Source organism: Schistocerca cancellata, chromosome 11 (assembly GCF_023864275.1).
Source record: "Schistocerca cancellata isolate TAMUIC-IGC-003103 chromosome 11, iqSchCanc2.1, whole genome shotgun sequence".
Lineage (NCBI taxonomy): Eukaryota > Metazoa > Arthropoda > Insecta > Orthoptera > Acrididae > Schistocerca > Schistocerca cancellata.
The window spans coordinates 110401287-110426094 of NC_064636.1; the positions used below are offsets into that span (position 1 = coordinate 110401287).

General features: G+C 39.6%; 1 protein-coding gene across 2 annotated transcripts in view; it reads left to right on the forward strand.

Moving 5' to 3' along the window:
- The window catches only part of LOC126108753 (uncharacterized), a 120316-nt gene that overhangs the window by 67032 nt on the left and 28476 nt on the right, over positions 1-24808 (forward strand). The window contains exons 4-5 of one of the 2 annotated variants that reach the window (XM_049914096.1): positions 356-472; positions 24616-24717. In XM_049914096.1, the coding sequence (XP_049770053.1) occupies positions 356-472; positions 24616-24717 (219 nt within the window). The remainder of the gene's footprint in view (positions 1-355; positions 473-24615; positions 24718-24808) is intronic. The other variant, XM_049914097.1, reaches the window with a different exon arrangement.

Below are 24808 nucleotides of genomic sequence, written 5' to 3' on the forward strand. Positions count from 1 at the left end.
GAAGTCCGTGAGTCCCACCGAGCGCCCCGTTCTGATCTCTCACAATGTCTAATGACTACTGAGGCAATTGATATGGAGTACCTGCCTGTATGTGGCAGCACAATGCACCTAATATGAAAAAAGTTTGTTTTTGGGGGTGTAGGGATACTTTCCATCACATAGTGTGTTTAGCAATTGCGAAGCATTTCCGGGTTCGCTAGTGACATATAAAAGGTCCACAGAGTGGTTGAACTACTTCGACAATGTTACTTCAGGTCATACTTGTGTGATACCTTGATTATATCTGATTTAAGATCAGTGATAGGTGCTCCCATTATGTATCCTGTCAGTGATGTATTATTGTGGTATCTTGTAGGTGGAAAGCCCATCGGAGCTAAAGGGCGACAACGCTGAGGCCGCTGTGGAAGTGTGTGCTGATGTGGAGGATGAGCAAAAATTTCCAAAGCCTGCCGTTTCAGATACTCCTACCCAGGTAAGAATACAAATTGAGTATTCACTTTTCAAAATCGCAGTTGTTTTATTGTTGTTACAGTATAGCATTACAGAACATGTTCAAATAGGTACTTGCTAACTTAATATGTTAAAAATTACTTTAGGATTGAAAGCTAAGGCGGAAGTAATAGAGGGGAAGCCGACATATGGGACACAGACCATTTTCCTGAGTCCCACAAGACCTATAGCCACAGCAAACACTTGAAGTTACCAAACCTTCACACTGCCACCGCACAACTATTCCTACTAGCATTGTGCTACAATTTAAGACAGACTGCTGTCCTGCGTCATTGTGACAGCCTGTCACTGTGTGTTCATTTTTGTGAGTTTAGTACAATTCTAAGTTACTTGTGTAACCAGTCAATTATAACTGGGACATTTCCTGACTGGCTGAAATATGCAGATGTTAAGCCTCTATTCAGGAAAGGGGATAAAGAGATGCCATCAAACTGCAGACCGATTTCACTTTTGCCAGCATTCTCAAAAATTTTAGAAAAAGTAATGTACAGGCAGCTTCTCAACCGTCTGACCACAAATAACATATTATCAAGAACACAGTTTGGATTTCTGAAGGGTTCTGATATCGAAAAGGCTATTTACACCTACGGTGAAAATGTACTTAATTCAGTAAATAACAAGTTACAAGCAGCAGGTATTTTCTGTGATTTGTCAAAGGCATTAGATTGTATGAAACACTACATCCTTTTAAATAAAATAGTATTCTATGGTGTCACGGGCAGTGCTGCAAAATGGTTCAAGTCATACCTCGCTAACAGGAAACAAAGGGTGTCAGTGCAACGGACTAGTCAATTAAGTCATCAGTCATCATCAGAATGGGAAGAAATTACATGTAGTGTCCCACAAGCCTCCATCTTAGGGCCATTGCTTTTTCTTGTGTACATTAATGATCTCTCATCAGTTACACTGCCAGAAGCAGAGTTCGATTTGTTTGCAGATGACACAAGTATTGCAATAAATAATAGTATGTCGAGTGTAGTTCTAGAAAGATCTGCTAATGATATTTTCATGAATATTAATAAATGGTTTAAAGCCAACTCACTGACATTAAACTTTGAAAAGACTCACTATATGCAATTCAGAACCTGTAAGAGGTTTCCACCCAGCATATGCATAAAGTACGAAGAAGAGCAGATAGAAGAGGGTGACAGTCTTAAATTCCTGGGATTACAACTTGATAAAAAATTCAGATGGGAAGAGCACACCACAGAACTGCAGAAACGCCTTAACAAGTCTGTATTTGCAATTCGAGTGTTAGCAGACATAGGCAACATAATAGTGAAAAAGCTTGCATACTTTGCCTACTTTCATTCCATAATGTCATATGGTATAATATTTTGGGGTAACTCTTCAAGTCAAACAAAAGTTTTCAGAGTCCAAAAGCGTGTAATATGTATTATTTGTGGAGTAAATTCACGGACATCTTGTAGAAACCTCTTCAAAGAACTGGGTATACTAACTACTGTCTCTCAGTATATTTACTCCTTAATGAAATTTGTACTAAATAATATATCTCTTTTTCAAACAAACAGCTCAGTTCATACATACAATACCAGGAACAAAAATGATCTGCACAAGGACTTAAAAGCACTTACTTTAGTTCAAAAAGGTGTCCACTACTCAGGAACACTCATCTTCAATAATTTGCCAGCAAACATAAAAACTTTAGTTACAAATAAAGATCAGTTTAGAAGGAGCCTGAAAGACTTACTAGTGGCCAACTCCTTCTACTCCATTGACGAATTTTTTAATAGAAACAAATGATGTATTGTATATATTCATACTATTAGTATTGTTATTTCAGCTTTTTAAAAAAAAAAGAAAAAGTGACATGTTCCACATCCATGAGAATCTCCTCAACACAGATCCTTGGAACGGAAAACTAATCTAATCTTTATGGTTGTAGTGATTATTTCGAAATTGTTGTAGTTATTGTTTTATTTGTTGTTCCTGTTATCTGTTGTGTGGTGCAAATCTATTTTTCTTTGGTCTTCCCGGTTCTTAAGAAAAGCCCTGAAAAAGCAAGTAGAAATATTTATGTTCTGCTTCTCCATCTGATTTAAACTTTGGAAATTGGTTTGCCAAGTTCGTACCCATCCCTGATTGAAGTTGTTGTAACAATTCTTTCAGATTTCCTGTACTATTTTGGCAGACCATAGTCTTTTTCCGTAGCTCCTTTTATGCTTTTTCCTAACTTCTCCCAGATTTTCTGCAAATCCTGTTAATTGGAATTAGACTTGCTGGTAGAAGTAAGTGTGAAAGAGGAATCAGTTCTTTCCTATACCTTTTTTTTGTACGAACTCTTACAATTGTTCCTCCGAGGCGGGTAAGGTGGTATGAGGAATCCAAATTTCATAGAATCCCCTATCTCGATCAAGTATCTCAACCCTTTCTTTTGTATTAGAGATGTCCTCGTGTACTGTTCTCGAATTTGTACGTACAGCTTTAAAATGTTCGTCAATTTCACTGTGAACTAAATCACGCTGATTATTTATTTCCTTTTCAAGCTCCTGGGGGTAAATTGATGATTTTCATTTTCCAAGATAAAAACTCTGTTTCTGTGTGTTTATGTTAGATTTAATATTTCTTCTTGTTACACTAGCCTACCTTGTTGCCGTAGCAGGAGGAGAGGTGATACTCCTACACGATGTGTTCCAGACAGGAGGTAGGGGGTGCTGATCAGCTTACTGGTAGGCTTGAGTGAAATAAAATAGCTCTCGTGGACTTAACACTACTCTGTAGGTAACAACTGTAGTTGTAAATTGGAGCTAGCTCCAGCTAAGGTTCATTACCTTTGACAGTCAAATATGTAAGGGTCTGTTAGGAAAAAACACCATTCTGCCCGGAAAGCCAGTTAAATGCTACAGCCAATTGGAAGATAGCAATGAATTGGAGCGTTTTCAATTGCTCCAATGCACACAGACTCACAAAAGAAGATTGATTGTGAACAAATAAATTATATAGCAGAACACAACATAAACTCACTACTTAAAACTGGAAAACTCAAGAATTTCACTGATGAGTTAAACAAAGAAACAATTTTAACAGCAGGACTCCAAGAAATGAGAAACACAATAGAGGACCCATTCGAATCCCGAGGGTGTAGGATTTATAACGGGAAACTAGGCCAGAGAGTTATGAGCAATTTTTAACAGTATTTATAGCGAATATTACAATAATAGATTCACTGGCTGATTTTCAAATAGTACCACCAAGTATTGCAACTCTGCCATTTAAAACAATGAATAAAACCTGCACAATTATAAGTGCTCATTCTCCTGTAAATGAAGAAAAACCTAACAAAAACATATTTTGGGATTCTCTCAAAGTGTGAACAGAATAAACAAAACAAAAACAAAAAAATGTACAAATCTTCTTAAAAGACTTCAGTGCCCAGCTGAGAAAAGGAAATATAAGATATAATTGGAAAATGGAGTCTACATAACTTTACAAGCAGGAATGGTAAAATACTTGTAGAACTCCACAAAGAACACAACTTTATATTCAAATCAATATACTTAAAGAGGTAGCCAAATATACTGAAAACTAGAAAACACTCTGACTGGAGGAATGGGGAGTGGTAGCTAGACCTAGCCTGTATAGACAAACATTTTCTTAGGAAAATCTACACTGTTAAAATATTAAAAGTAGACGACATAGGTTAGGGCCACTACTTACTTAAAATGTAACTGATGATCTAGAACAACTAGAAACATCAAGAAACAACTTGAGAATCTAGTTTCCTTGAATTCGCAAAAAAAAACATGCTTGGCGGGCTCCATGAAGAAAGACACTAAGTGTGGTTAAAGTTTCAAACCCGCAAAACAGAAGAAAATGTCATAACCTCAAAAATGAAAGCAAAACATTCACACAAAATATAGGAGAATTGAGAGAGGATTCCATAAAGACATAATAAACTCTATAGAAGATAATTACCACAAACCCAATTTCAGGAACTAGTACAAAATCTTTGGGAAATAACAACAACAGTATGAGCCCCCGAACACTGAAAGATGATGATGGAAGAAAGGCAAACAGTAATGAAGAAAATGCTGAAATCATGGCAAAAGCATTTAATAAACTTTTTAATTGTGAAGAATCCAAAAAACTCTTACTAATTGACATACACCCAAATTAAAACCATACTTAGCAAATTTGATCCCTCCACTTCCCAAGAAGCAGAAAGTCTCTTCAAATGAGAAAAAAATTATAAGGCATGTGGAGAAGATCAGGTTTTTGTTGAAATGTGAAAATATTCAAGTGACGCAATCAAGACCTGCATACACGAGGCTCTAACAAAAATTTGGATAACAGAACAATTCCCTGAACATTGGACCACAGCCATCATCCGACCACTACTCAATAAGGAGGTAAGAGCAATCTGGACAACTACATGGGAATTCCTACTAGACTGCACATAAAAGATTTTATCCAAGATGCTATATGGAAGAATCATGGAACAACTAAAACAAGAGTTAAGGGAATACCAAGGAGGTTTCAGACAATGGGGAAGCTGAGCAGAGAAGATCATTAGTTTGGAATTGATAATGGCATACCACAGGGAATGGAACAAACTTTTGGCCATAACATGTGTAGATTTAAGAAGCCATATGCCTGTTTCCATAAACTGTAATACTAAAAACTTTTAGGTGTCTGGGACTCCATCCAAAACGAATTAAATTAATAGGACTTACTCTAACGAGTACCAAATTAAAGTATACTTAAGTGGAGAAATTTCTGAACCATTACTTGTAAGGATAGGCTTAAGACATGGTGACTATCACCATTACTGTTCAACTGTGCACTGGAATACATAATGAGAGAATGCTATAAGGCTAACCCAAAGAAAGGACATAAGAATTGGAAGTGCTTGGGATTTCCTCACAAACTTGCTCTTCTAGCCAACAATGTTCAAGAAAGTGAGCAAGTTAAATCACTACAAGAAGTAGCACAGATAATTGGCCTCAGAATATCATTTGAAAAACAGATTATCTGACAGACATACCATTTGTAAACAAAATTACAATAAGAGAACAAGAAATCAAAATTCTTGATAAACTGTTGATAAATTTAAATATTTAGGTGAAATTGTAGCTTACAATCTAAATAAGAAACCATCATGGCAAAATAAAACATTAAAAAAAATGAACAGAGAAAATTACATTACCATAAACACATACAACAAAGAAAGCCTATCCATAGATACAAAATGAAAACATTATAAAACAGTTACACAACCAGAAATAACTTGTTGTTGTTGTTGTTGTGGTCTTCAGTCCTGAGACTGGTTTGATGCAGCTCTCCATGCTACTCTATCCTGTGCTTCTTCATCTCCCAGTACTTACTGCAACCTACATCCTTCTGAATCTGCTTAGTGTATTGATCTCTTGGTCTCCCTCTAAATAACTTATGCAGCTAAAACTAACTTCGAAACAACCAATACAGCACAAATTGACAAAATACTTAAGGTAGAAAGAAGAAGAATTAGAACATGCAAAAATAAATAATATTAAGTAAATGGGCATTGGAGAATAGCTTCAAATGAAACAGTATACAAGAAAATAGAACCAGTAATGAGCATGATCAGGAAGAAACGTTTCTCATTTTTTGGACATCTGATGAGAAAATCAGAAAATATGTCCGAAAGAACAGATACCGTCTTCATATAGTTAAGGCTAACCGGCCAATGTCCTCCGCCTGTGCGGATGCACACACATTGCCCGAACTCTTACGGTAAGATTGTCTGCTGTGCATAATGAGTGTAATGGGCAGAGCACTACGAATGTAGTGTGTGGACAATAAGTTGAGAATATGGGTCTCACAGGGAGCGTGCCAGAGATAAGTCCCTGCAGTTACATTATCCTCTGTGTCCTTGATGGCTCAGAGGGATAGGGTGTCTGCCATGTAAGCAGGAGATCCCGCGTTTGAGTCTCGGTCAGGGTACACATTTTCAACTGTCCCCGTTGATGTATATCAATGCGCAGCTAAGGCTCTTGTTTTAATTGTAATTTTATTCTAATCTTATCCTCAAAATCCCCATGTGAGCGCTACATAGGTGACAGTACTGTAGTGTCTTACTAATTTGTAGCCGAGTGGTCAGCGTGACGGAATGTTAATCCTAATGGCCCGAGTTCAATTCCCGGCTGGGTCGGAGATTTTCTCCTCTCAGGGACTGGGTGTTGTGTTGTCGTATCATCATCTCATCCCCATTGACACACATCAATTCAAAAGACTTGCACCAGGCGAATGGTCTACCCGGCACGAGGCCCTAGCCACACGGCATTTCTTTTAGCTGCAGATAAAATTAAAATCAAAACATAGTGTAACTGTCACAGAACAAATTTATGATAGTTCCATATTTATGCATTGAATAACTGTTGTAGCGAGTTAAATGGAGTGTAAGCTTGTGCGTGTGTCCTATGGCAGGACGTGGCAACTCTGCTCTGTTCCTATCCGTGCTCTTTCCGAATTATCAGTCCTAAAGTAATTTTGAACAGACTGTGCTGCCTAAGTAACTCAATCAAATGGAACCACTTTATATTACTAAATGCAGTTTTCTTACATCACTTATAAATCCAAGGAGTGAGTAGTTCTCCTCAATATAAGGGTTATGTTTTAAGTTTTTGCAAATGATCACCCGATAATGATATTTGAGACATGAAGTCCAGATCGTAATATTGACAATATTATGAAGGATAGATGGCAGAAAGCTTGACATGTTGAATTGCAGGCAGGCTCAAAAGAAAACTTAGCTTTCAGCCAAAGCCTTTTTCAGAAAAGACGACACGTATTGTCATAGGCAAGCACACCTACCTACATCTACATTATTACTCCGAAAGCCACCCAACGGTGTGTGGCGGAGGGCACTTTACGTGCCACTGTCATTACCTCCCTTTCCTGTTCCAGTCGCATACGGTTCACGGGAAGAACGACTGCCGGAAAGCCTCTGTGCGCGCTCGAATCTCTCTAATTTTACATTCGTGATCTCCTCGGGAGGTATAAGTACAGGGAAGTGATATATTCGATACCTCATCCAGAAACGCACCCTCTCGAAATCTGGACAGCAAGCTACACCGCGATGCATAGCGCCTCTCTTGCAGAGTCTGCCACTTGAGTTTGCTAAACATCTCCGTAACGCTTACCAAATAACCCTGTGACGAAACGCGCCGCTCTTCTTTGGATCTTCTCTATCTCCTCTGTCAACCCGACCTGGTACGGATCCCACACTGATCAGCAATACTCAAGTATAGGTCGAACCAGTGTTTTGTAAGTCACCTCCTTTGTTGATGGACGACATTTTCTAAGGACACTCCCAATGAATCTCAACCTGGCACCTGCCTTTCCAACAATTAATTTTATACGATCATTCCACTTAAAATCGTTCCGCACGCACACTCCCAGATATTTTACAGAAGTAACTAGTACCAGTGTTTGTTCTGCTATCATATAATCGTACAATAAAGGATCCTTCTTTCTATGTATTCACAATACATTACATTTGTCTATGTTAAGGGTCAGTTGCCACTTCCTGCACAAAGTGCCTATCCGCTGCAGATCTTCCTGCATTTTACTGCAATTTTCTAATGCTGCAACTTCTCTGTATACTACAGCATCATCCACGAAAAGCCGCATGGAACTTCTGACACTATCTACTAGGTCATTTATATATATATTGTGAAAAGCAATGGTCCCGTAACACTCCCCTGTGGCACGCCAGAGGTTACTTTAACGTCTGTAGACATCTCTCCATTGAGAACAACTTGCTGTGTTCTGTTTGCTAAAAGCTCTTCAATCCAGCCACACAGCTGGTCTGATATTCCGTAGGCTCTTACTTTGTTTATCAGGTGACAGTGCGGACCTGTATCGAACGCCTTCTGGAAGTCGAGGAAAATGGGAGCCTGTATCTACTTGGGAGCCTGTATCTAACATTTTCTGGGTCTCACGAACAAATAAAGTGAGTTGGGTTTCACACGATCGCTGTTTCCGGAATTCGTGTTGATTCCTACAGAGTAGATTCTGGGTTTCGAGAAATGACATGATACGCAAGCAAAAAACGTGTTCTAAAATTCTACAACAGATCGATGTCAGAGATGTAGGTCTATAGTTTTGTGCATCTGCTCGACGACCCTTCTTGAAGACGGGGGCTACCTGTGCTCTTTTTCAATCATTTGGAACCTTCCGTTCCTCTAGAGGCTTGCGGTACTCGGCTGTTAGAAGGGGGGCAAATTCTTTCGCGTACTCTGTGTAGAATCGATTTGGCATCCCGTCAGGTCCAGTGGACTTTCCTCTGTTGAGTGATTTCAGTTGCTTGAACCTCACACACACGACCACTGTTTCCGGCCAGGACCTCCAGAGCGACCAGAGACGTGCGAGTTGTACTTCCTTGTGTCATTGTGTGTGACTATTGTTTTGTTGCTTCTTTCTACTTTGGCAATTGGTCACCTGCAAAAAATGCTGTTTACAATTGGTTCGAGGCGTATCGTACACCGTGAAAGGAACTGATGTTGCTTTCATACAAAAAAATGCACTGACTGCAATCTTCATCATCTCAAGAAGCAGTGAGTCTTTTCAAAATCATCATTTACAGTAACAACAAGGTATTGAAAAATTTTCCCAAAATTAGTTTAAACTTGTGAAAAACAGTATAAATGTTAAAGGTGAATATTTTGAAACAATAGAATGATTTGTACCAAAAAATTTTTTGTATTTCATTCCTTTAGTAAAGCAATTTGAAGGGTTACCATTCAATGTTTGTGTTCCACCACTTCAGTTACATGATCACCTTCATTGCAATACCCATTCAAGTTGTCATGATATCTTCATGGTACCCTGTGTACAAGGTGTGTGAGAAAAGTAATGAGACTGATTTTTTGTCTACCGAAGTGTTTACTTTTTTCAAACAATATTGTCTCCTTCAAAGTTGTTCCCTTCAGCAGCTATACACTGGCAGAGTTGGTGTTCCTAGTCTTGGTATCAGTGCTGAAAGGCTTCAACTGGTGGGGACTTTTAACCTTTTGAGTGTTCTACAGAGTCCTTTTAAGACATTTTTCAATTTCAGGAAAAGAATATAAAAAGTCACAATGACTCAGATCAGCTGGATTGGGGGAGGGGGAGACTGCCTTTTCAAGGCACAAATTCCATTATGGATGTGACTGTGACAATGTGTTGTCAGATACATTGTCCACTAGTCTGCAGTGTCAAAATGTGATACGCAGTGATGGTGTCGAACAGGTCACCCATCATCCTTGTTGTTAAACATCAGTCTGATCTCACAAAAGCGTGCACTCGTTCAACGTTTTCATCGCTTTTTGAAGTGAAGATCTCCTTGACTCAGGTTCATCTTCAGTGTGTTCTCAGCCTTCCAAAAACGATTTGTGCTGGCAAAAGACTTACGCTCTTGATAAGGAATGCTCCCCGCAGGCCTGTTTCAACTGTTAAAAGATCACACTTACAGATTCCCCAAGTTTGGCAGAAAACTGATCACTCACATTGTTGTCAGCCTGCGATCTTCTTCATTGGGTACTGAATGAGGAGATAGTTGTGGTGTGGATGTTCACTTCAGAACTCTACTTTTCAGCCCCCTAGGAGGCTCACAGTTCTTCAGTGAGTACCGTATTTACTCGAATCTAAGCCTCACTAGAATCTAAGCCGCACCTGAAAAATGAGACTCGAAGTCGAGGAAAAAATTTTTTCACAAATCTAAGCTGCACCTGAAATTTGAGACTCTTAAATTCAAGGGGAGAGAAAAGTTTTAGGCAGCACCTCCAAATCGAAACAAAGTTGGTCCATTGTAATTTGAGACACAATTTATGTCAAATGAATGACGATACAGCTACAGTAGTTTGGTTCGAGTCTTGCTTAGCAGTTAAGCTTTACCAGGTAGCCATTGCTATGCGTCAGGCACTCCGTCCGTATTTATAAGGGTACCCTTCCTTTTTCACGTGCTTTGTCTGGTTTGAATTGATTGCTTATTTTTCTTTGATCTGATAAGTGCCGTTCATTTTGTTATAGGTATTTATGTCACTTTAAGCTGAAAATGCATTACTGTACTGTGTTCTGCATTGTTTGTCGCATTCTGATAATGAGTATTTACAGCTTGTCACCGCTCACGGCATGGCTTGCTTACAATTTAAAAAAAAAAAAAGAGAGGAATCATCTCATTACCGAAACAATGGCAAGAGACTGCTATTTGTTGTTACTTACACTGCTGCTTACTTTGATAATGATCAACAAGAACCAAATAATAGACTGCGTGTGATAGATGTTCTGAACGACAGTTTAGCGAAAATTTTTCTCCGTTTGAAAATCTTTGCAGATGCCTCTTTAGTACCTTACATTCTGCACAGAAACTAGAGTCATCTTAGATTTAAAAATCTAGTCAATTGCCATGTTTCATTTCTGACTGTATCACTATTAGGCATAAGAATAATATAAATATAAACATGACATGATATGTATATTCTTCCGCGTTTGCTGTTGTCTCACTCTAGTTTCATAGTTTATTAGGCAGACAGGATTTAAATGAAATAGCAGCAAACACAAAACAATACATGGCAAAATGTTTATATTCGTATTATTCTTATGGTGAAGAGAATACTGCATGTGATTCACAATTCATGAAAATTCCTATTAGCAACTATCTCTTCTCACAGGTAGGAAAAAATTCACAACGTACAGTTGGCCATATTGACAAACATCCCAAACAGTCTCGCCAGCTGGATTTTCGTGTTGTTGTTGTTGTTGTGGTCTTCAGCCCTGAGACTGGTTTGATCCAGCTCTCCATGCTACTCTATCCTGTGCAAGCTTCTTCATCTCACAGTAACTATTGCAACCTACATCCTTCTGAATCTGCTTAGTGTATTCATCTCTTGGTCTTCCTCTACGATTTTTACCCTCCACGCTGCCCTCCAATACTAAATTGGTGATCCCTCGATGTCTCAGAACATGTCCTACCAACCGATCCCTTCTTCTGGTCAAGTTGTGCCACAAACGTCTCTTCTCCCAAATTCTGTTCAATACCTCCTCATTAATTATGTGATCTACCCATCTAATATTCAGCATTCTTCTGTAGCACCACATTTCAAAAGCTTCTATTCTCTTCTTGTCCAAACTATTTATCGTCCATGTTTCACTTCCATACACGGCTACACTCCATTCAAATACTTTCAGAAACGACTTCCTTACACTTAAATCTATACTCAATGTTAACAAATTTCTCTTCTTCAGAAACGCTTTCCTTGCCATTGCCAGTCTACATTTTATGTCCTCTCTACTTCGACCATCATCAGTTATTTTGCTCCCCAAATAGCAAAACTCCTTTACTACTTTGTGTCTCATTTCCTAATCTAATTCCCTCAGCATCACCCGACTTAATTCGACTACATTCCATTATCCTCGTTTTGGTTTTGTTGATGTTCATCTTGTATACTCCTTTCAAGACACTGTCCATTCCGTTCAACTGCTCTTCCAAGTCCTTTGCTGTCTCTGACAGAATTACAATGTCATCGGCAAACCTCAAAGTTTTTATTTCTTCTCCATGGATTTTAATACCTACTCCGAATTTTTCTTTTTGTTTCCTTTACTGCTTGCTCAATATACAGATTGAATAACATCAGGGAGAGGCTACAACCCTGTCTCACTCCCTTCCCAACCACTGCTTCCCTTTCATGTCCCTCGACTCATATAACTGCCATCTGGTTTCTGTACAAATTGTAAACAGCCTTTCACTCCCTGTATTTTACCCCTGCCACCTTCAGAATTTGAAAGAGAGTATTCCAGTCAACATTGTCAAAAGCTTTCTCTAAGTCTACAAATGCTAGAAACATAGGTTTGCCTTTCCTTAATCTAGCTTCTAAGATAAGTCATAAGGTCAGTATTGCCTCACGTGTTCCAATATTTCTACGGAATCCAAACTGATCTTCCCTGAGATCGGCTTCTACTAGTTTTTCCATTCGTCTGTAAAGAATTCGCGTTAGTATTTTGCAGCTGTGACTTATTGAACTGATAGTTCGGTAATTTTCACATCTGTCAACACCTGCTTTCTTTGGGATTGGAATTATTATATTCTTCTTGAAGTCTGATGGTATTTCGCCTGTCTCATACATCTTGCTCACCAGATGGTAGAGTTTTCTCAGTACTGGCTCTCCCAAGGCTGTCAGTAGTTCTAATGGAATGTTGTCTACTCCCGGGGCCTTGTTTCGACTCAGGTCTTTCAGTGCTCTGTCAAACTCTTCACGCAGTATCATATCTCCTATTTCATCTTCTTCTACATCCTCTTCCACTTCCATAATATTGTCCTCAAGTACATCACCCTTGTATAGACCCTCTATACACTCCTTCCACCTTTCTGCTTTCCCTTCTTTGCTTAGAACTGGGTTTCCATCTGAGCTCTTGATATTCCTACAAGTGGTTCTCTTTTCTCCAAAAGTCTCTTTAATTTTCCTGTAGGCAGTATCTATCTTACCCCTAGTGAGACAAGCCTCTACATCCTTACATTTGTCCTCTAGCCATCCCTGCTTAGCTTTTGCACTTCCTGTCGATCTCATTTTTGAGAAGTTTGTATTCCTTTTTGCCTGCTTCATTTACTGCCTTTTTATATTTTCTCCTTTCATCAATTAAGTTCAATATTTCTTCTGTTACCCAAGGTTTTCTAGCAGACCTAGTCTTTTTACCTATTTTATCCTCTGCTGCCTTCACTACTTCATCCCTCAAAGCTACCTATTCTTCTTTTACTGTATTTCTTTCCCCCATTCCTGTCAATTGTTCCCTTATGCTCTCCTTGAAACTCTGTACAACCTCTGGTTCTTTCAGTTTATCCAGGTCCCATCTCCTTAAATTCCCACCTTTTTGAAGTTTCTCCAGTTTTAACCTACAGCTCATAACAAATAGATTGTGGTCAGAGTCCACATCTGCCCCTGGAAATGTCTTACAATGTAAAACCTGGTTCCTAAATCTCTGTCTTACCATGATATAATCAATCTGATACCTTTTAGTATCTCCAGGGTTCTTCCATGTATACAACCTTCTTTTATGATTCTTGAACCAAGTTTTAGCTATGATTATGTTGTACTCTGTGCAAAATTCTACCAGGAGGATTCCTCTTTCATTTCTTCCCCCCAATCCATATTCACCTACCACCTTTCCTTCACTCCCTTTTTCTACTATCGAATTCATCACCCATGACTATTAAATTTTCGTCTCCCTTCACTATGTGAATAATTTCTTTTATTTTGTCATACATTTCTCCAATTTCTTCGTCATCTGCAGAGCTAGTTGGCATATAAACTTGTACTACTGTGGTAGGCGTGGGCTTCGTGTCTATCTTGGCCACAATAATGCGTTGAGTATGCTGTTTGTAGTAGCTTACCCGCACTCCTATTTTTTTATTTATTATTTAAACCTACTCCTGCATTACCCCTATTTGATTTTGTATTTATAATCCTGTATTTGCCTGACCAAAAGTCTTGTTCCTCCTGCCACCGAACTTCACTAATTCCCACTATATCTAACTTTAACCTATCCATTTCCCTTTTTAAATTTTCTAACCTACCTGCCCGATTAAGGGATCTGACATTCCACGCTCCGATCCGTAGAACGCCAGTTTTCTTTCTCCTGATAACGATGTCCTCCTGAGTAGTCCCCGCCCGGAGATCCGAATGGGGGACTATTTTACTTCCGGAATATTTTACCCAAGAGGACGCCATCATCATTTAACCATACAGTAAAGCTGCATGCCCTCGGGAAAAATTTTCGTAGTACATTGAAATGCTGCTACATTCGAAGATAAACAATACGGAATTTGTATTTACTTTGTTGGATAATGTATGAAAGAGCAGTGGTCAAAACTCGGGGCAGAGAAAAAAAAGCTCGTCTTCCACTTTTTTTTTTCTGACGCGGAGATTTTGGCGCCAGTATTTATCTTTGTGCCTGCAAACCATGCCTGTGTAGCGCTACATATATTCAATGGCAGAAATTAATTGTGGCGGTACCTACCAACATTTTTCATAACTTCCACTTACTTTGCACTCGATTCTAAGCTGCAGGCAGTTTTTTGGATTACAAAAACTGGAAAAAAAGTGCGGCTTAGATTCGAGTAAATACGGTACGGCCCTGGCCACCACGGGGCCCTAGTCCGTGCAGCATTTCTTCCCGCTGCAAGTCTCTTGTTTTGGACACTCGTTTTCTTTCCTTCTGCCATTCTACAACTTCACGCTCCCCTTACTGGGTTGGACTTCTTACTCCTTTTCCATATTTTACAGAAGTGTGGATCCTGCAGGGAAGGTCACCCAGGACAGCGTATGTGGCACCTTTTGTGCATTTCTCTCATTACGACCTTCGTTTCTCGGCAAGGTTCTGCACCAAAACTCAGGATGGTAGCCATTCCATTGCGGAGGTGTCATCAAGTACCTGCACTGTGGTAGCCCTCTGACCACGCAGAGGCCACACTGTCGGTGCCTGAGCTGGAAACTCCCGATGCTAGGGACATAGGGACTCCAGGCAATGGTTTACTGGCCAAATAGCTGTTGCTGTGGCTGGGTGGCACCCTCAGAGAGAGCTCCCATTCGGAGTGGGCGGTATCGCGGCAAAAGATTTGCACATGTAACGAATTAAACTTTCTTCTGCTGGTGGCCATGAGTCCCCAGTAGTCCCTTCAGATGGAAAAGATTATTACAGTGCAGAAAGCTATTACCCCATGACGTTTCCTTCCCTCACTACGTCATGGGAAGAGAGATGAGCCAGGCTTCTGATTGTGAAACATTTCACTCGGTACATTTTATGTACTTGGACAGATGGAGACACTTTCACTGCAAAGAAATCATTATTTTTTTGTCAAAAACATTGAACACAGCTTTCAAGAAGTTGAACCTCTGGGAAAATTGTAAAATGGTCATTATTAATTAGAACTTCCTCTGCTGCCTAGTCTATAGCTCATCAGGCATGTGATCCTCTAGGTGACATACCTGTGACCATTGCCCCACACACAACTTTGAACACAATCCAAGAAATAGTCTTCCACAGAGCTCTTACACTCCAAACAGTTGAGGTGGTTTGGACTAATCTCCCATGATGAGGTGTACATTTTATCAGGGACATACAAAAAGGTTCCACAGATAATGAGGATAATAATCGTATGGGTACATCTACACTCTGCAAACCACCGTGAAGTGCATGGCAGAGGGTATATTACTCTGTACCAGTTATTGTTTTTTTTTTTTTTCCCCCGTTCCATTCACACGTGGAGTGTTGGAAGAATGAGTGTTTGAATGCCTTCGTGTGTGCTGTAATTATTTTAATCCATTCTCACAATCCCTATGTGAGCAATGTGCAGGGGCTGTACATTCCTAGAGTCACAATTTAAAGTCAGTTCTGGAAACTTCGATAGAAGATTTTTTCAGGATAGTTTACTGAACTATCAGTTTAATAAATCAAGGTTACAAAATACTAACGGCAATCCTTTACAGAAGAATGGAAAAACTGGTAGAAGCTGATTTCGGGGAAGATAGTTTGTATGCTGGAGAAATGTAGGAACATGCAAGGTAACACTGACCCTATGACTAGGTTAAGGAAAGGCAAACCTACATTTATTGCATATGTAGACTTAAAGAAAGCTTTAGTGTTAACTGGAATACCCTATTTCAAATTTTTAAGGTGGTTGGGGTAAAATACAGGTAGCGAAAAGGCTATTCACAATTTGTTCAGAAACCAGACGGCAGTTGTAAGAGTTGGTGTGTATGTAAGGGAAGCATTGGTTGAGAAGGGAGTGAGACACGGTTGTAACCTATCCCCAATTATATCCAATCTGTATATTGAGCAAGCAGTGAAGGAAAGAAAAGAAAAATTTAAAGTAGGAATTAAAGTCCAGGGGGAAGAAACAAATACTTTGATATTTACCGATGACATTGTAATTCCGTCAGACAGCAAAGGACTTGGAAGAGCAGTTGAACAGATCGGCAGTGTCTTGAAAGGAGGATATAAGTTGAACATCAACAAAAGCAGAATGAAGATAATAGAATGTAAGTATATCAGGTGATGCTGAGGAAATTAGGTTAGGAAATGAGACATTTAAAGTAGTAGATTAGTTTTGTTATTTGGGAAGCAAAATAACTGATGATGGTCCAGTAGGGAGGATATAAAATGCAGACTGACAATGCCAAGAAAAGTGTTTCTGAAGGAGATAAAGTAGTTAACATCGACTATAGATTTAAGTGTCAGGAAGTCCTTTCCAAAAATATTTAAATGGAGTGTAGCCATGTAGGGAAGTGGAACATTGATGATAAATAGTTTAGACAAGAAGGAAATAGAAGCATTTGAAATGTGGTGCTACAGAAGAATGCTGAAGATTAGATGGGTAGATCACGTAAATAAGGAATCGGTCGGTAGGGCACGTTCTGAAGCATCAGGGGATCACCAATTCAGTATTGGAGGGAAGCGTGGGGGGGGGGGGGGGGGGGTGGTATCATAGAGGGAGACCACAAGATGAATACAGTAAGCAGATTCAGGATGATGTAGGTTGCAGCAGTTACTTGGAGATGAAGAGTAACATGGAGAGCTGCATCAAACCAGTCTTTGGACTGAAGACTGCAATAACAGTTTACAGCTATCTTAAAAAGTCTGCCAGTTCAGTTTTTTTCAGCATCACCGACCATGTTGCCCTTCTCTTTATACATTTAATATGCCGTCTTAGTCCTATTTGGTATGAGTCCCACACACTTGAGCAATACTCTAGAATCGTCATATGAGTGATTTGTAGGTACTCCCTTTTGTAGACTGATTGCTCTTCTCTAATATTCTACCAATAAACCGAAGTGCACAAGGCTCACTGTGTGATCATTCCACATCATATCGCTACGAAGTGTTATACCCAGGTATTTCTATGAGTTGTCTAATTCCAACGGTGATGCATTGACATTACAGTCATAGGATACTATGTTTTTTCATTTTGTGTAGTGCACAATTTTACATTTTTGAACATTTGAAGGAAGTTCCAATCTTTGCACCGCTTTCACATCGTATCGAGAACTGACGGAACATTCGTACAGCTTCTTTCAGCTAGTACTTCACTATAGATAACTGCATCATCTGCAAAATTCCTGAGGTTCTATTAACATTGTCGGCAAAGTCATTAATATACAATTGAACAGCAAGGGCCAGACCACACTCACCTGGGCCACACGTGAAGTAATTTCTACATGTGACGATGACTCTCCGTACAAGATAACGTGCTGAATACTGCCTACCAAAAAGTCATCAATCCAGTTACAAATGTCACTCAGTACCCCACACGATCGTACTTTTGACAATAAGCATAAGTGTGCTACCGTGTCAAATGCTTTTCGGAAACTGAGAAATTCTTCATGTACCTGACCACCTTGATCGTGAGCTTTTGGTATATCATCTGAGAAAAGTGAGAATTGAGTTTCACACAATCAGTGTTTTTGCAATCTGTGCTGAATGAATGCCATTGAGGAGTCCATTCTGTTTGAGATACCTCATTATGTTTGACCTCAGAATATGTTCTAAGATGCTACAACAAATCAATGTCAAGATAACTTCGAAGTTTATGTCCTCCTGGAGAAAGTTAAGTGTACAGGCGTGATGTGAAGCGATAAGTCCCACTGCCTATGAGGTGCTTCACATGTTTACACTTTGGGCATCTGTCGTTCCACAGCACAGAAGACCCTCAACGCGGCAGTTGTGTACAGTCACTCCATGAAGGTACGAGCGTAATCCCAAAAGTAAGGTCTCCTATTTTTTTTGTAAGTACAGAACTCTGTTTGTGAGGCAATTGGTCACACCGTTATGAAGAGTGCTTCACACGCTGTGTGTAAACGTGTGCATGCCGCACTGAGGCGCTCAGCCTTGGCTTGGCAGCCATCTAGAATGGAGCTCCTGTTGGATGTTACCGCCAAGTGCGAATTGCGCGCAATTATTCAGTTTTTGAATGCAAAGGGCACTGCGCCGATTGAAATTTGTCGCCAATTGACGGAAGTGTATGGTGAGTTGTGCACGGATGTCAAAAATTTCGTAAGTGGTGTAGAGAGTTTGCAGCTGGTCAGACCGAAATTCACGACGAACAAAGGAACGGGAGACTGTCAATTTCTGAGGAGACAGTGTTGAAGGTTGAGCAAAGCATGCTTGAAAATTGGTGGATCACCCTGGATGATCTCTGCACGTTGGTTCCTGAGGTTTCCCGAAGCACGCTCACAGAATTTTAATGGAAACTACCAGAAGATGTGTGCAAGATGGGTGCCACGCATGCTGACTGAGGACCACATGCGGTAACGAGTTGACGCTTCCCGTGCATTTTGCAGCCAAACAGGACAACTTTCTGGACTCAATTGTAACAGGTGACGAAACCTGGGCATACCATTTTACACCTGAGACCAAGCAACAATCACGCCAGTGGCGGAATCCTTCTTCGCCAAAGCTGCGGAAATTCAAACAAACACAGTCTGCCGGTAAAGTCATGACAGCCGTTTTTTGGGATCGGAAAGGCGTGTTGTTGATCGACTTTCTGCCCACTGTGACCACAATTAACGCTGACTGTTACTGTGAGGCTCTGAAAAAACTCAAACGAGCAATTCAGAACTGGGGGAGAGGAATGCTGAGCAAGGGCGTACACATTCTCCATGACAGTGCTCGCCCACACATTGCTCGGCAAACCGTTGCTCTCCTTCAACAGTTTCAGTGGAACATAATCGCCCACCCACCCTATAGTCCTGACTTGGCGCTCAGTTCCCTAGGTTAAAAGAACATTTGGCTGGCAAGCGATTCAGCTCTTATGACGAGGTGAAAGAAGAGGTTCATAACTTTCTGAACAGCGTGGTGGCAAGCTGGCATGACATGGGCATACAAAAACTGCCACAACGTCTACAAAAATGCATCGACAGAAAAGGTGATTATGTCGAAAAATAGCTAAATGAGAAAAAAGACCTTGTTTCACAAACTGCCTAGCATCCAGCGTACGTTGGTCTATCGATTACTCATATGATTTTGAATGCATCCCTGTTGGTTTTTGAACGAATTCTAAGTTGATTTCTGAATGAATCATAAGTTGATATTTGAATGCGCGCATAGTGTACGTGATGTCTCTGGCAGGGGAATATCCGTCGCATCTAGAACTGCAGACAAAAGCGGGCGGGTCTATATGAGCTGAGCGAATAATGCCGAATGGGTGAATGCCAATCGCTTTTTATGTGGTTGATTGGGTTTGCAAATGATCAGTGTTGTTATAATTACTAGAGAATTCTGTAGATTCAGACTACCAGAGTGGAAATAAACGACTAACAGGAATACGTATTGTCTTCTCCATGTGTCCAAGAGAATGAAATTTTGACAGAAAATTTTTGGCCAGACCGCTACACTATTAAGGGCCAGTTATACAGTGCCCGGCTATCAGCCGCTAAAGTTCTACTCTGGGAGTAGCGCGGAAAACGCGTTGTACGAACAGGTAATAACGTCTAACGGGAGAATAAATGCGGGATAACTAAACCGGTGTTTGTGGCAGGGTTAGTGAAGCTAACCAGAGAAGAAGTTTTGACACTGGCTGGAATAGTTACAGAATTAGTGATGACAAGATTGTTTGTTAGACAGAGGAAGGAGAAGAAACAAGGACTCTCACAAATTACGGAGGAATATGACGATTCCAAATTTTTCAATCTCATGCTTCAGAAGCTAAAGAGTATGAATGAAGCGTGAAACTATTTCCTAACATAAAACTTCAGGCCTAATAGGCATTTGAAATTGGTACTTCGTGAATTATATTCCGTCGTGTTATAAAAATGACGATTTGTGCCAAAACAGTCTCGTTTATTTGGTGTGTGTAAAAATTGCTGCAATATTAGGCGGGCTTATTTTGTTTTATCTAGCAGAGAGTGACAAAACACACGTAATCAAATCAAAAAACAACACCAGTCTTGGGTACTGTTTGTATTAATAATCCCATCCAGTATTAATTGCGAGATTTTTTTAAAGAGGGTCAGGATGTCAAACCGGCCGACTGGGAGCAGGAGAGGCACCACAGGAGATTTTAATTTCCACTGGCCTGAATATAGTTTGATGGCATCCATTACAATTACACGGTTGAATTCCACAGATTGAAATACAGAGGCGTGCGGTGGAAGAATATTGTGTGAAGAGGCGTGGCACTGCACTTCGGCACATTTAAGACCAAATAACATTGTCTTACATTCCCTCAAACATATATGTTTTATGTATCACACTCTTCAGAAAGGTGTGCGCTACAAAATGAAAATATTTTTGAAAAGTCGATTTTTTTAAATTTTTGGCGTCGTACCTCAAACGCTTGAGGGAGGGGGAGTGCCAGTATCTAATATTGCTGCAGTTCGGAAAAATGTAGATCCGGAGCTGATGCGCAGATCAGTAGTGGGGAGGTGGTAGTCTCCATGTGGCCCGTGTTTATGTTAAATGGTTTTGCTGTTTCCTCTTTGTTTGTTGCTCTCACGTCAAGTGAAAACAAAACAGATTTCTGTGGTCGGGAGCTATCAAGTGAAGCAAAATACATTCACATAATTATGGAAGGGTCCTCCGCATCGTCCCCTACGCTCCTCGGAGTATGGGACATCATCATCATCATCAAAATATGTTATTAGTTTCAGATTTTATTTTGTTTCCACTTTTCTGACAGTCAAGCTGTAATCGTCTTGCAGAACAATTAAGTTATTTTTGTCCGTTTTTTTAAAGAAATTTGACTTTTTTAAATCTTTTCCGCTGAGGCAGTCAATTTATTTGAAACGAAGTGTTTAATTCCACACTATTGGCTAGTTTCAACTGTTTGCTGTATTTCAAGTTCACGTCTTCATCTTCTAGCACGTATGGCATTATGCCATAATAAAGAACCAAACATGAGACAATACAGTACTGGTACTCCAAGAAAATTTACATCTGAATGTGGACATAAAAAATGTGCACTTTAAGCCAAATTATGCATTTTAGTATGGCCCACAAAATTACCATGCTCTTGGAGTATCCTCTAATGTCTTGTTTCTTTTATGACATAATGTAAGATGTTTTAATGTTTTAGACGTACGAACATATGAGCTTCTTGCACCATTGTAGCTGCGCAAGTGCGGCAATGCCTGTCACCTGGTGCTCTCTGGCAACTGCTGAAACGAATCTATTTCTAAGAGGTCGCGGTAAAATATTCCGAATGGTTGTTTGAAAAGCGTTACTTACAAAGTAAATTTCTTTTTACGCAAGATGAACTATGTGCACGAATGTCCGATGAACTACTTAAATCAGAGAGCGTTTGACTCTTCATTCAAAAATCAAATCTTTGAGGACGACCATTTAGAATATTTTCGATCCCAGATCATCAGACATTTATGTCATTGTTAAAAATTTTACTGGCACATTTGTGTGCTGTATCTTAAAGCGTACACGTGCAAGAAATATCAGCATTATGTGTGAAAGCTTTGCTTCTCTTGCAGCTTATTAATCTTGGAGACCAATATTATACATCTACATGGTTACTCTGCAATTCACACTTTAGTGCCAGGGAGAGGCAACACTATGTATATTAATTTAAACCACTACCTTTTTCTATTCGCATGTCGCACTACTTAACTTGCTATTGGCTGACTGCATCACGTGTCCTATGCTCTGAATATCCGCTGTCATCGGCTGGCGAAAGCTTGGCATGAGCTGCGACTGGCTTACAAAAGCGCATCGCAGTCTCAATTTCAAATTTGAATTTATACTTTCGTAATACAAAAATATGTAGTGTATATGTTACTGCACATCAGACAACTTTCCAAAATGTGTTTTTTCCCTGAGTTTCGTTTTCTAAAGTGCCGGAAATTCTATGCCGGTGAAAGGATTGATAAGTTTTACAGTTCCGAGGAAGAGTATAGTGTTACTTAACACGGAAAAAGTGTGTTTCCATCCGAGAGAAAGTGTATTTTTAACCGGGAAATCCGGGAATATTTTTTCCTCGGCCACGTGTACACCCTGTGGGAGAATGTTAGGAAAGTGTGGTTCACCTTTAAAGGGGACTGCATATAAGAAGGTGGTGTGACTTATCCTTGAGTACTGCTCGAGTGTTTGGGATCTGTACCTGGTCGTATTAAAGGAAGACATCAGAGCAATTTGGAGGCAGTCTGCTAGATGTGTTATTGGTAGGTTCAAACAACATGTAAGTGTCACAGAGATGCTTTGAGAACTCAAATGGGAGTCCCTGGAGGGAAGGTGACTTTCTTTTCAAGGGACACTATTGGGAAAATTTAAAGAACCAGCATTTGAAACAGACTCCCAAAAAATTCTGCTTCCACCAACATGCACAACGCGTAAGAACTGTGAAGATAAAATATGAGAAACTAAGGAACTGTAACTACAGAATCAAACTGGTTACAAACTCCACAGTTTAACTGTGAATTAGTAAGACAGCGGAGATCATGGGAGTGAAATAGTTGCATAACAGTTGTAGCACACATTGTATAAATAGCTTGCCGGTGTTACACCATCATCACATTGTTTAAACTTCGGTGAAGTTCACAGTGCTCTTCCTGCCATTTTATGGAATAGATTAACATTATGGCAAATTATTAGTATATCTTTTTATTATGCAGTAATAATGATGTGTCAGAGTAATATTTGTTTAAGGCATAGCATAATTTGTGTTAGCATAGTTTGCTGTAAATGTGGAATGTTAGTGTACTGGTTAAAAATTATATAAACATTGCTGTGGTCCATGGTGGCTTAACCACTGCTGGTTCCTTTTAAGGTGAGCCACGCACCATCCCCATCGCCGTAGGGTCTGTGGCCAACAGCTGTGCAGTAGCAACTACGGGTGGGTTTCCTTTACTACAGGTTTCTGAGCCTGATAAGAGTTTCTTTACACAGGATGCCAAGCCTTCATTCCTGTAATTGTCAGGTGCCAAAGCTAGATGAGCTCTCTTTTAAGATCCTAAGGTTACGTTTACTTCAAGCTATTTGAATTGTTTACAGGTTTCATTAATTTGCTGTAGAATGTCATGAGGAAAAGTGTACTGCTGGCCAAATGATGCCACTGATGCAATTCTTTGGCAAGTAACTTTGGTAACACAGCACCCAAAAAATTAGACTTTTCAAGCGAGGTTACCTCAAATTATGAGGGGGAAAAACCTATTCTTTTTATTGGATTCCTTATTTGATTTCATTTTTATAAGAAGTATTTTGTAGAGCTGAATGCTATAAAGACGTCAAAAAAAGTGTACTTGCTTGCAGTTTTTTTGACTCAAGCTTCTTTTGTAGTCATCAGGACTTCTGATATTATCTTCCACAGAGAGTACTGAACAATTGTAGAACATAATAAAAGGTGTCAGATTTGAGTTGCCGTAGAATATGTGACTATTTTCAAAGCACCTCCACTCTGTCGCTTTTTTTAAGTGCTTATATGCTCATATAGCAAAAGCAAATATAACTTCTTAGGTAGTTTAGAACATGGTCTTTGTAATGAAAGTGGGTTAAAAAATAGCCATTTTTGGCATTTTTAGAAAAATCGTCATCTTTCCCCTCAATTTGTAAACTAGCAGAAACACTAGGACAGTGAAATTTTATATTCAGAGGCCTTGTTCTGGTAAGTTATTACATTGAAATTTTTGTGCTTATTCCACAGTTATTCTTGAAAGCTTTGCGCTTTTATTGTGTGTCAATTTTTCTGGCAGGCATTCCTTCAAATCATCTATGTGCTAATCTCTCAGGAAATCTTTCTTTTATTCTTTTAACTTCTGTAAGGGAAAAAAGTTGTAGAAAATGACCCCCCCCCCCCCCCCCAAGAAAATACTGCCTGAGACAATATGTCCCAAAGCTTCTGAAAACTCACGGGTGCACTGTTGGTGGCTGTGCTATGGCGTCAAAAAATGACTATAATTGCACAAGTATTTAACTGGCAAAATTAAACCTTTACCATTATTTGTTGGGAACATATGTGAATGTTCACACAAAATTTCAGCAAAATCCAAGATGGTCATTCAGAACTTTTTTCCGAAATTGGACCATTTGGCATGGAATGGCCCCATAGTTGTTTTTATGATTTTAAACGTGTTTCTCACTAGTACTATAGTTCCTAGTATATACACGAGTAAGAGTGCAAACTACTATTTACAGGTCTGTGACGTGCCTCAGAAAGTTATGGCAGTTGCAAAGAAGCTGACATTTGACGTATCTCCGTCACCGAGGAAAGTGAAAACAGCTGAAGTTACATTGACGGTATGTGAAGCTACTAAATATTTAATTTCCTTGTGGTTTATGACTACATGTGTTTCTCGAAACTGCTCCACAGCTGAAAATTTACAGAACA